The 11795-nt window shown below is 49.1% G+C and overlaps 1 protein-coding gene across 7 annotated transcripts in view; it reads right to left on the bottom strand.

Annotated features, from left to right (window-relative positions):
- CADPS (calcium dependent secretion activator) overlaps nt 1-8852 on the bottom strand; it is a 174115-nt gene extending 165263 nt beyond the window's left edge. For all 7 annotated transcript variants that reach the window (XM_048957060.1, XM_048957057.1, XM_048957056.1 and 4 more), the window contains exon 1: nt 8405-8852. In XM_048957060.1, the coding sequence (XP_048813017.1) occupies nt 8405-8776 (372 nt within the window). In that variant the 5' untranslated portion in view covers nt 8777-8852. The remainder of the gene's footprint in view (nt 1-8404) is intronic.
- Between the last annotated feature and the right edge of the window lie 2943 nt (nt 8853-11795).

Genomic DNA, 11795 nt, shown 5'->3' on the forward strand with positions numbered 1-11795 from the left:
GATTAAAGTTCTTCCTAGTCTCACCTTGACGTGCACTGAAGTCTGAATGATTTGCATTTTGACGTCTAATTGAAATGTGTGTTACTCTCTGACAGGCTCTAATCTCCTCAAAAACATGCTTGCGTGCCTCCCTTCCCAAAGCAAACACTTATCAAAAGTTTCACCTTGAATATAGGTCACAGCATTGCAATGCAAGTAATTAGAGCTGAAAAGAAAGAAAAAAAGAAAAAGGAGATTCTAGGTACAAATATATATATATTTGGATACACATATATATCCATATATATCCAAAAAGCACATCTGTTCTCTTGAACCACAGCAAGGAAAGATTATGACCATTAACATGAAGGTTATGCAGCAAAAGAAACCATTGGTTAAAGAAGAAAAATATCACTTGGTGTTATCTTTCATCATTAAGCTTTCATGGAAAAAACACTGTGATTGGCTTAGTCTGAACATACACGAAATGTAAAGAGACCATCTGACATCACTGAGCCGTAACAGCACAAGATAAATGGAGATGATTTGCCACACTACTGGAGCAGCTGGAACTCCCTCGCAGACCTGCAATAATAAAATGAAAGGATACAGAAACAGCAAGCCATCTGCTTTCTGGCTGGCCACTGAATCTTGTGCTTTCAGCGGACAGAATGGAACTGGGGGCCTTGCTCTTCTGCTCGTGTGGGTTTAAGCAGCTGAGCTGCTCCACCACTTTGACAGCCCCTCTGCGGCTGGTCTCACGTGGGCTGTCCTGCAGCCAGCTGAGCCGTGTGCCACAGCCACAGGACAAACATCTGGAGGCCAGGATGCGGTGCAGCTCACACCAAGAGCCAGAAACAAGGGCAGTCAGCACGTGGTGCATCCACACACAGAGAGGCAGAGCCCCGCCGTGCTCTGCAAAGCCAGGGGAGAGCAGCAGCCAGGACCTGCCCTTCACACCTCACTGCCATCTCGCTTCCATCTCAGCATGGCTCATGTAGCCAGGTCTACATGACACCCCACGTGTGTAAATTAAACATCGGCTCTTTTTATCAGCAAGTGTGTACAACTTGTAAGCATGAATTATGCAAGACTATTAACTGCCTTATTAGAAGAGGAAGCAGCTGTGCAGGCTGTGGGAAGGAAACATGCAGTTGCAGAAGGGGCAACCCATGGATATTCAGTGCCTGAACTGCAGCAATGGGTCTGATCCTCTCTCGCATCCTGCCCTAAACAATTACTGCAGCACCCCATGAGCCCACAGCACTCAACACAGGAGAAAAAAAAAACAAACAAAACATTTTATCGATGGCAGATCAAGAAACAGCACCTTGCTGAGCAGCTCAGGAAACTGCCACACAGTTTGGGCCACCTTACTGGTGAGCTGCAGAGAGCCACAGGCTGGTGAGCCAAGCCTGTGACACTGAATCTTTGCAGAGCTGACATCATGCTTAATAGGTGTGCTGAGGGCACAACGTACCTATAGGCTGAGAAAGCTTTTGGTACAATTTCACATGAAATATTAATCTCTCCAGTCAATAGGAATGCTATTAGGATAGAGTGCCTGGGCTGTATGCAGTTGGGAACAAAGTAGGTGCCTACAGGGGAGGCACAGACTGGTATTAAGGCCAGGTTTATTTACTGTATGTAGCATGGAGCAAACATCAAACACCACGATTACGTTTACTGATGATTCAGAGTCGTGTGGGCTCCTCAATACACAAGAGGAGGTCAACAAAGTCCTGGACAACTGTGAGCAAGCAAGCACCTCAGGGGATAATTAAATTAATTCAAGCTATGGAAATGCCATACAACACGGCTAAATCATAGAGCAAATAACAATAGAAAGGACTTTGAACTCTGGGACAACATGAGACAAACTCAGGCTACTGCTGGCTCCCAGGTACAGATGCAGTGTGCCAGGTGCCATACAAGCACAAAGCCCACATCTATTTTAGCCATCAGAGAGAAAATCGCTAATAAAGAAACCCCAGTAACAGTAGTTGTGTGTTCTCAGCCCAACACACATGGCTTTGGAGAGGCCAGAATGCACAGGAACAGCTCGTGATGCAGCAGCCCTGTGTATGTGTGGTTGCAAAGGTCCCAGGAGAGCACGGCTGATTCGCAGCACCTGTGACACCAACAAATCAGCACCATGGGGACAGAGCTGGTGTCACCACAGCATGGCACCCTCCAGCATAAAAAGTGCTTTGGAAGAACACAGTTTCCCACCAGAACCCTAAAAGCATAGGCAGCCTGCATCGCTTACCTGCCACTAATTGCCAGAGCTGCACTGAGGAGCCCTGCCTGACACAAGGCAGCTCCCATAGCAGACACCAGCACATCTTATCCAAGCCATCTCACCCAACAAAGGAGCCCCTTGCTGGGACAGCCCCAATGGAGTGCTGTAGCAATATCACACAGAGCATCTAGAGCTGCAACATGAGACAGGACACGGGAACAGAAGAGAGAAGTGGCAGTCGCACGAGGCCCTGAAGGCAAGGAGAAGATGCTAAATTTGATGAGGTTGAGGAAGGGAGCCAGAGGAGGAATAAATAGAGCTAATGAGAAAACAAGGCATGAGCATTCAAAAACCTGTAACACACTGCTAAACAGCAATAAAAAGGCAATTAGAGTTCCGAGATGCATGGAGGGTAATTGCATGAACTATAAATAGGGGATGGGAAGACTGTCCCACTCAGCAGGATCTGATTCACTTTTGGGGTGACTTCTTTACAGACAGAAAAATTCTGGTCTGAAACAGAACCTGACGGAGGAGAGTTTACAGAAAGGAGATTACAGAAAAAAAATCTATCACATATCTCCCTGCATGAAACCACGCATCAAGCACGAGCTTTGCAATGGGAGGCTTCAGAGGTCTGAGCTTGAGGAACTGGAAATAAAAGCAGCAGAGATGCAGAATAGCCTTAGAAATGGAGGTGTAAAGTGATCTCTTCTCCCTGGTTATCCTCCTCCAGCCCCCCTCACCCTTCCACACAATCTCCCACCTGGGAGCACACACGCTATCTGCACAGCCCTAACTCCAGCTAGGCCTTGGCCACACACCAAAACAACCCTTGCTGCTCCAACAGCTGCACATCCCCAGCTACCATCAGCAGATGGGCCCTGCCTGGAGGCCCAGCTGGCAGAGGGTGGGCTGGGGGCACTCTGCACTGCTGAGCCCAGCAGTACAGCTGCAGCTGAAGCAGTGCTCAGTGTCCTTCCTTCATCCTTGCATCGTCACCATGCAGGTAGCGAGGCAGCTGGTTCCTGCTGCGTCACCCCATTAGCTTCCTTCCGAGGCAGCAATGAGTCTGTAATCTCTGATTACAAGGGTGGGAGCAGTCAGCTAAGATGGAAGGTAAAGCTTGAGGCCTTGACAGCTCCGTGCTGGCAACACACAAAGCTGAACCAGGAAAGGATATGTAGCACCTTAGAGAAATTTCCCTTTGGCTTGATTTTCAGCTTGTGTGATTCTCACATTACACCCCAGTACCTAAGACTCTTCTATCCAGACAGAAGAGCAGCAAACCCTTCCCACTGTAGAAGCAATTAGCTGGTGGGACCTCAGCTGGGAGAGCAGCTTGCTTCCAAGCTCAGACAATGCCAAGTAGAATCACCTGGGTACAGTGGGGAACATGGTAAATTCCCCACTGAATTCCCCTGCAGGCATAAGCACACCCTGTATGCCTAATCAGTTGCAAACATATCTCACAGCTAACAAACTTTTGTACTAACTTACAGAATCCACACACTCCCAGCACCGTCCAATCCAGCTCTGTGTGTATTCAGGATCAAATTCAGAAGTCATAGCTGACACAATGCAGTTCATAAGGCATCAGCCCAGATCTTGTGAGACTGGATGGATTTCTATAAGCCATTTCTTAACAAATAGCCCTTTTTTCCCCCCTCAACTGCCAAGCAGTTAACCAAGTCAACCAAGCTACTCCCTCAGGATCCCTGCCCAAGCAGAAGATATGCTGCTCCATGCAGGTACAGGACCAGATTCAGTTCATACCCACAGACACTTGTCCTAGATCATTGCATCTGGCTGAAAATCCCACTTAAAAAAGGATCAGAGGTGGAACACACAGTCTAGCACCCGTAGACTGTCTCATCCTATTCTGAAGGCAATCATTGTCCTGTCCTTGGGAGAACATCACCCTAAATCAGCTCGAGTGGCCATTGTGGGACAATTAGCATGCAATCCTATTTTGCCAGAGTGCTTGTACAACACATGGTCACATCAACCCCAAGTCCTGCTAAAGGCAGCAAACTAAGCAAAACTAATCCTGGAGCATGACTGAATCTAGGTTTCATTAAGTTAAGCCGCTAACACCTGGGTGTGGACAGACCTCTCTGGTCTGCAGGATGGAGCACAGGGCTTGAGAGACACGACTTGTGTGTGGAGGCAGCTTTCCACCCACTCGTGTCAGTTCAACTACACAGCTCATGGTGCATCCCGTAGCGATGGGTCATGATCAGGTAGCCTGTATTTGTCACGCTGCTGGAAGTCCAAGCTCCCCATCCTGCTCTGAGACAGGCAGGCTTTGACCCACGGTAACTGTGAGCACTGCATGGCTTACCCCAAACTGAATAAACTTGTAAGACATTTTGATTCAGGTGTTTAAATTTGAGGAAAGGTCTGACTTGTTTATCAGCCTGAATCACAGGCAGACAGTGCAGAGTGTGGTCACTAAAAGCACTTTCTCAACCAACAACTGCACACACACAGCAAACTCAATGACAGCACTTACAGGTGGTGCTCATAACGATGCCCACCCGACCCAGAAGAACAGCCAGGCAAGGCAGAGGAAGTCTCCTAAGCTCTGCTTTCCCTCCTGTGTGCTCCAGGCTGTCCTAGAGCAGGGAATGAGGCCACCTTCCCTTCTACCTCTGCTCCCAGGAGGAAAGAGAGCTGGGAACAAAACCCACCTGGTAGGGTTCCACCCATCCCCCTGGGTGACAGGTCCCCTCTCCTGAACTCATTGTTCCAATTAACCTAGATTTTTGGAGACATACTACAGCAGAGATCACTCTGAGGCTGAAATCCTGGTGCTGCCAAAGCCACTGGCAGAACTGATGTTGACACCAGCTGAGCAACAGCTTTATTGATCATACCATATCTATTAAGCTTCATATATTAATCACATATACATAACTAAACGTAAGCAGGATGCTTACCTTGCACTCCTCTGGATTAAAGTACTGGCAGCAGCTAACAAGGGGTTGTATTCATACACTGCTAGTTCCAGTGCTGTGATGCCCAGGTTCCTATTGCTGAACCGCACTAAAAATTAATTACTTCTTCAGCTAGCAAAAGAAATACATATGGAAATGACTTGAAGACCACTTCCCACTTAGGTGAACTGAGCATGAGTGACTCACGACTTGTCAGAAGGAATTACAAACTGTGCAAGAGGCAAAGTGCTTCAGGGAGAGTAGTGTGTCTAGACTATGCAGAGCAAGGCTGTAAATTATACTTCCTGCAAACAATGGGCTTTAGCAGGGGTTGCATGATCAGATGAGTCCTCCCCTCCGTCAGTTCATAACATCTCTGGCCTGAGAGACTGAATAACTGAATCATTGGTCCAGATCAGGAGCTGCAAAGTTTTACAACAGCCGAAGACCAAGCTTCCAGCCCATTTAATTACCTGCTTCCCGATTCAATCAGCTGCAAGCACATAAATAGCCAAACTATGGCAAATATTTAATATCGGCTAGAATTAAATTAAGATAAGGAACTGGCAAAATAAATGATAAGTGTTTTAACTGAAAACAATCATTTTCTGTGGATTCCAGACAAATCGCTGAGCACAACACCCGTGTTCTGTTCTCTGTGCTGCTAAGGAGCAACGAAGGAACAGACAGAAAGCAAGAATATATCAGCTGCTTTCCTCTCCTGGCTGCAGAGCTGCACACCCCACAGCTCTGACATCTCCTCAGGTCCAGCAGAGCAGCACCTGACCACACAGTCCCGGCTCCCCCAGCAAGTCCCACCACACCACCACCTGAATCACAGCAGTCCCACGACGACACGTCAGCGGTTTGAAGAGAGAACTTGTGCAAAAACAGGATGAGAGCAACAAGTCAACCCAGGAGAATGAAGAAATACGTGATTATTTAGAAGGCTGTGTTCACTTTACTAAGATCCTAACCGTTGCAGCACCTGTACGCATGCCAAAAAGGCAGAAAGACTGTATTTTATGATGCACTGTCACACGTTTAAGAGAGTTTGACCCCACATACCTGCTCTGCACTAAGCACAGTGCTTAAATCGGTCACTGTTCAGCAGAGCACAAGCTTAAGCTCTTTGCTATTTTGCTAGCGCACCTGACACCACCTGCAGGCTTTCAGAAGGACCCAAACAAGCTCCACTGAGTGATATGCAGCAAAGCTGCTATTTCCATCCTGGTTGCATTTGCATCACTTACAACAAAACCAATTGCCCTCTCTCCCATCACTGAGATGGAGAAGGAAGCTACAAAGTGGACTCAGCAGCACCGAGTAGCTCAGCAGGATGCAGCGATCTGCTATTTGCAGTGCTATTAGATTTGCAGCAATACACAAAGTTCTCATTACAAAGACTAAACCCAGCAGAACCTCCCCAACAAAACTCTGTGCTAAAGGGGGAAGGAGTCCCACACAAGTCACCCTGAGGTCTCCTGCAGGCTGGGAACAGAGGGATGGGGTTTTGGCAGGAAAGTCAAAAGAGAGAGGAAAGCAGCAATCACAGGGAGCCCATAAGGAGCTCTGTCAGCGCTCTGAATGACTTCAGCAGGAGTCAGGCTTAGGAACATGGACAAGGATTTACTCCCAGGAAGCTGTGACAGCTGAATATGGGAACATACAGGAGAAGAAAACCCAGAGTGAAATCACCTTTAAAAGGCTGAATTCAGTTTGACATGTGTTGTCAAGTTAAATTTAGCTTTCCAAACTCCATTTAAGGACCAAGTTTGTGGGAAGATGCTAGGCCCCTGTGAGACATCTATTTGAGCTGCATTCTATAAAGAAGCCGAGCATGTTTCCCATACACCACATAGAACAGATTATTTTCTCCCCAGGTCCTACACACCCTCTCCATTCCTTTGAGTCTGCTGCCAGGTCATCAATTTTCCCATTTCTTTGTTCCACCTGCACATCCCTGCCCTGTCTCCCACCCCTTCCTGTCTCTGCACAGCACTGACCTCACAGCTGCGTCTCACCCTCCTTCCCAGCCTCACACCCCACACCAACAGATGCTGCTTTTGGAAAAACTCCTTTCTGTCCTCAGTTCACTTTCACATGAGGAACAGCTGCTGGGTTTGTTTGCTCAGATTCCTCCAAGATGAGGAATTACATAAATTCCATTACATTCTCCGAGCTTGAAGAAGTTAGGTAGGAAACAAAAGTCAAGATGACTTTGAAAATCCACAACTTACTGAAAAAAGAGTTGTGAGCAAAAAACACGTATCAAAAACTCTCTAAACCTTGTCTTATCTTCAGCCACATGCTTCCTTCTCACAAAGCAGATCATCAACCTTCCAGCAGCACCAGATTGTCCTATACTGCCTTTATGTGCAAAACGGATACACTTCCCTACCTCCGTATGTTGCAATGACTAATAATAGTCCTCTGGTGTAGCAGAGCTGAATGAATGTCATTCCCATCGATACATCCAGGAGTTTCCCTGGGTATAAAGGTCATTTGTGGAGGCAGGATGCTACCAAGACTACAAAGGCCACCTATGAAACTCAGCTAAAACCAGAAATAAACAACTGCCGTCCAACTCTGAGCTGTGTCCCACCACAAAGGAGAATGGGCTGTGTCTGCTGGAATATGTCTGCGTCCCTGTGCTGCAGAAACTTCGTGTCTATACTGATGAGCACAGCCAGCCCTGTGCCAGCCCCAGTGCCCAAATGAGGGGCTCCTGGCACAGCTGGGTGCCACCGTGACACACGCAGAGAGGACATTGCAGCCGCTGTTCTGTGGCAAAGCCCTGCTGTCACGCTTTGCCAAGGAACTGGGGAGCACACGTTGGGAGAAGTTGGAAGGAGGCTCTGCAACTCCTTAAGTCAACTCCCAAAGAAAGGAACTTTGCAGTAAGTGCAAACTTGCAGACTCCCTTTGGAGGAGGACAAGGCGCACGCCATAAACGCTATTTGTCTCCTTTCAACAACCTCCAGCTGGCCAAAATCCCGGACATCCCCAATTCCCATATTGCATAACCAGGAGCGGTGTCTGGGCGGCAGCGGAGCAGCCACCGGGACGGGGCCCATAGGGGGCCAAGGTGCCCCGCGCCGGGACTGCCCTTGGGGCGCCCGGGGGGCGTCGGGGCCGGGAGCGGGCAGGGGGCGGCAAGGAGAGCCGGGGGGCAGGAGGTGGCGGGGACACAGCGCCGCGAAGGGCGCAGGAGGACGAAGAGGGCAGGGCAGCACCGCGGTACCTTCTGCTGCCGGCGGGCCATGTCGGTGGGCTGCTTGGCGTTGAAGGGGTAGGCGATGCAGCGCATGACGAAGACGTAGAGCTGCAGCTTCCTCTTCCTCTCCTCCTCCTCGCGCTGCAGCCGCTCCAGCTCATCCTTCTCCTTCTCGCTGGCCACCGACGGGCTGGGGCTGGCGGGCCGAGCCGCTCCCCCGGCGCGCCCGCCCGGCTGCAGCCCTCCGCCGCCGCCACCGCCTCCTCCGGGGCCGGGGCCGGGGCTCTCGCCGGGGCGGCTGGGCGAGAGGCGAGCGGCGGTGGGAGCCAGCGGCTCCTTGCCGCTCTCCTCCTCCACCAGCTCCTCCGACTCCTCCTCGCTGGACGACGGGTCCAACATCTCTGCGGTCGAGGCCGGAGCTAGGGCTAGCGCGGCGCGGCGCGGCTCTGCCCGGCTCCGCTCGCCGCCGCGCCCGCGCGCGCCCCCGCGCCGCCCCGCCCTCGGCCGGCCCCGCCCCTCCCCGCGCCGCGCGCACGGCTCGGCGGGCGCTGGCCGCGGTGCTGCACGGCTCGGAGCGGAAAGGAGAGGAGAGGAGAGGCGGGAGCGCCGCGAGGGAGGGAGCGCGCCGGAGGCCCCGTTGCGCATGCCCGCTGGGGGCCGGCGAGGCGCGGCCGCCGCCATGGCGCTTATCTCAGAGGGGCCGAAAGGAGGCCGCGTTCTGCGCTTCCCCCCGGCCGCACGGGGACACCACGGCGTCCTCACGGCCGTACACCGGCACCGCAGCATCTGCACAGCCACACACGCTGACCTTGCGGCGTCCCCGTGGCCAGCATGCAAGGTCACACAGATCATGCGCTCATAAACGATGCTGAAGGTCTTTTCCAACCTTGGTGCTTCTGTGATTCTATGGCAGAGTGATTGGGTTGGAAGACACTTACAGAGCATTGGTGGGCTGGGTACACCCTCCTAGATCAGTCTGCCATAGCCCCATCCAACCCAAATCGCTAATTAGTGCTGAGGGATGCAGTTAATGGGCACGGTGAGGATTGGTCCACAGTTGGACTTGATCTGTGAAATCTTTTCCAACCGTTATGATTCTATGATTTGAAGAGCTAGACAGATTTCTGGGAGCAGCTTTTGGGGATGAATCAGTGAAGACGCCACGTGTGTTTGATACTTTAATTTTTGGTGCTTTCCAGATCTGATTGAGGCTTTGTTTGCTTATACATGCGTTTTTGTGGTGGGTGGCTGCTTTCAAAGTTTGTTTCTTTTTCTGCTTAATTAGCAGTGCTTCCACTGGAAATGTCAAAACAGCCACCACCTGTTCCACATGTTGGTAAATGGCTGTCACTTCTCAGAGGAGGCAAACGCTGATTCCTGGCCATGGGGCATTTGCTTGGTCCCCAAGCTCTTAGATCACTAATGTGATGACAAGAACATCTCAAGGATCTCCTCCTTTGCAAAGTTCTTTTTTATTTTTTTTTTAATTATGCTTTTTTTTATATACTATCTATCAAAAAATATCTTATTGCTTTGAGTCCAGTTGTGCCAATTGAAACAAAACAAAACAAAGCAAACAGAATTATTGGCACTGGTGTCTGTAATGGTATATGTAATTCCACAACAAGACTTTGGGATTTTCAAGAAAAAAATGCTGATTCTTATATTGGAGAATGAAGGCATGAATGATGGCCGCACTCCCTCATAGTTTAGGGAGTAGATGTTTGAGAGCTTCATCTCCATGTCTTCCCTGTCCCAGACATGACAGCAATGAAACTAAGATGATGAGAGGAAAATTGGACCATTTTTTAAATGAAAGGTTTTCTTTCAGTAGTGAGTTTTGATCTGGTTCAGTGGCTGGAAGTACTGAGAAGAGATGGAATCATTGGGAATAAAAGCAGCTGGGAGTGACAGAAGCAACTTTTGCTGGTAGGAACATCACAGACATTGCCTCTGAGCCTACAGAGACAGATTGACTCTTCTGACAGATTGTCAGAAACGATTTCTTAAATTAATTGATGCAAAATAGATACACACAATTGCTTCCCTCCCTCCTTCCAAAAATGTTCTTCTTCGGGAGCTTTCAGAATTATATTTATCTTTTAGTGGGTGAGATTTTGCTCACTGGATAATTTTGAAATTGGACATGCTTGACAGGGTCTGGCTAGACATCAGGCAAGGATTAGGTAAGGTTCATGGGAAGTGCTGCTGGTCCAGCAAAGCAGGGACACATGCCCCTTACAGCAATTGTCCTGGTTGTTGTATCAGAGCATCAAGATTCATCATCAGTGGTTTTTTTTTTCCTATATAAAGGAAAGGACAAAGTCAGAAACTCTCAGGCCTCTTCCTTTCTGTTTCCAAATGCCATCAGGCATTGTAATCCAGAGATCTGTACATGCCCAGCTCTCTTTGAAACCCCTCCCAGTCACAGCTGTTGGCATCCTGCTACAAAGCAGCACAACGATAGCAGTGCCAACTGCAGGAAGTATCCCCTTTGATGGCAATAAAAGGAGTAGGACTTTCAAATCTTTCAGCGTTGGCCTCACTGCACCCATCTTTTTGACACTTTTGCAGGAGCTAAGGTGGATTTGGGAATTTGGGAGATCCTAATCTGCACCCCATCTCCAGCTCCATTGCTGCAAGGGTGGCATGAGGACCATTTCCCTCAAAGGGAACTGTAAGGTCCCCTCTTAAAAATACAAATGGCATGGAAACTCCTAATTTTGCATCAAAAAGCATGGCTGGAGACATGCTGCATGAGCCAACAAGCAGCCTCACAATAGGCACCGTTGTCGGCATCACACAGGAAGAGAACAACATGAGTGGAGCCATCATGGAAATTATGTGTGTGTAACTTCCAGTGAAAATATTTCATTGTGGGTAATTGTGTAATTACCCATTATGAGTGGGTTAATGTAGACAAATGAGAGCATTAGCTAAGCCATTTCTGATATTATACTGGTGTGCATTTCTGTTTGTCCAGGACATGGTTTGGGTTAAAAGGATACAGAATGTCGGGCAGTTTGCTTTCAAGATGCAACAGAGCTGCAAAACCTATGGCTCCTTCCAGCCTCTCGCTTCACAGCAGGCTCCAGATCTGCCCCTGTCTATTTGTTCCCAGCATCATGAATTAATTGCTTCTTCTGAAACACTTTCCAGAATAATTGCCTAATGATTTCCGAAATGCCTACATTTCCATCTCTCTTGCATCTTCCAGTAAGAGGAAATGCACCCAGTGTGGAAATACCTGAACTCTGTGCCTGCTCCTGATTACAGGACAAACAGGGAACAGCAAATGCAGATGCACCTGGAAGTACCTGAACCATCCCAGGAGAAAACAATGCTGCACATCTCTTATGGCTGGAGCCTGGGGATATCAAGTGGCCTCTGATATTAAAAGCAGCACAGGCTGAAGGAC

The sequence above is a fragment of the Lagopus muta genome, chromosome 11, assembly GCF_023343835.1.
Source record: "Lagopus muta isolate bLagMut1 chromosome 11, bLagMut1 primary, whole genome shotgun sequence".
Classification (NCBI taxonomy): Eukaryota; Metazoa; Chordata; class Aves; order Galliformes; family Phasianidae; genus Lagopus; species Lagopus muta.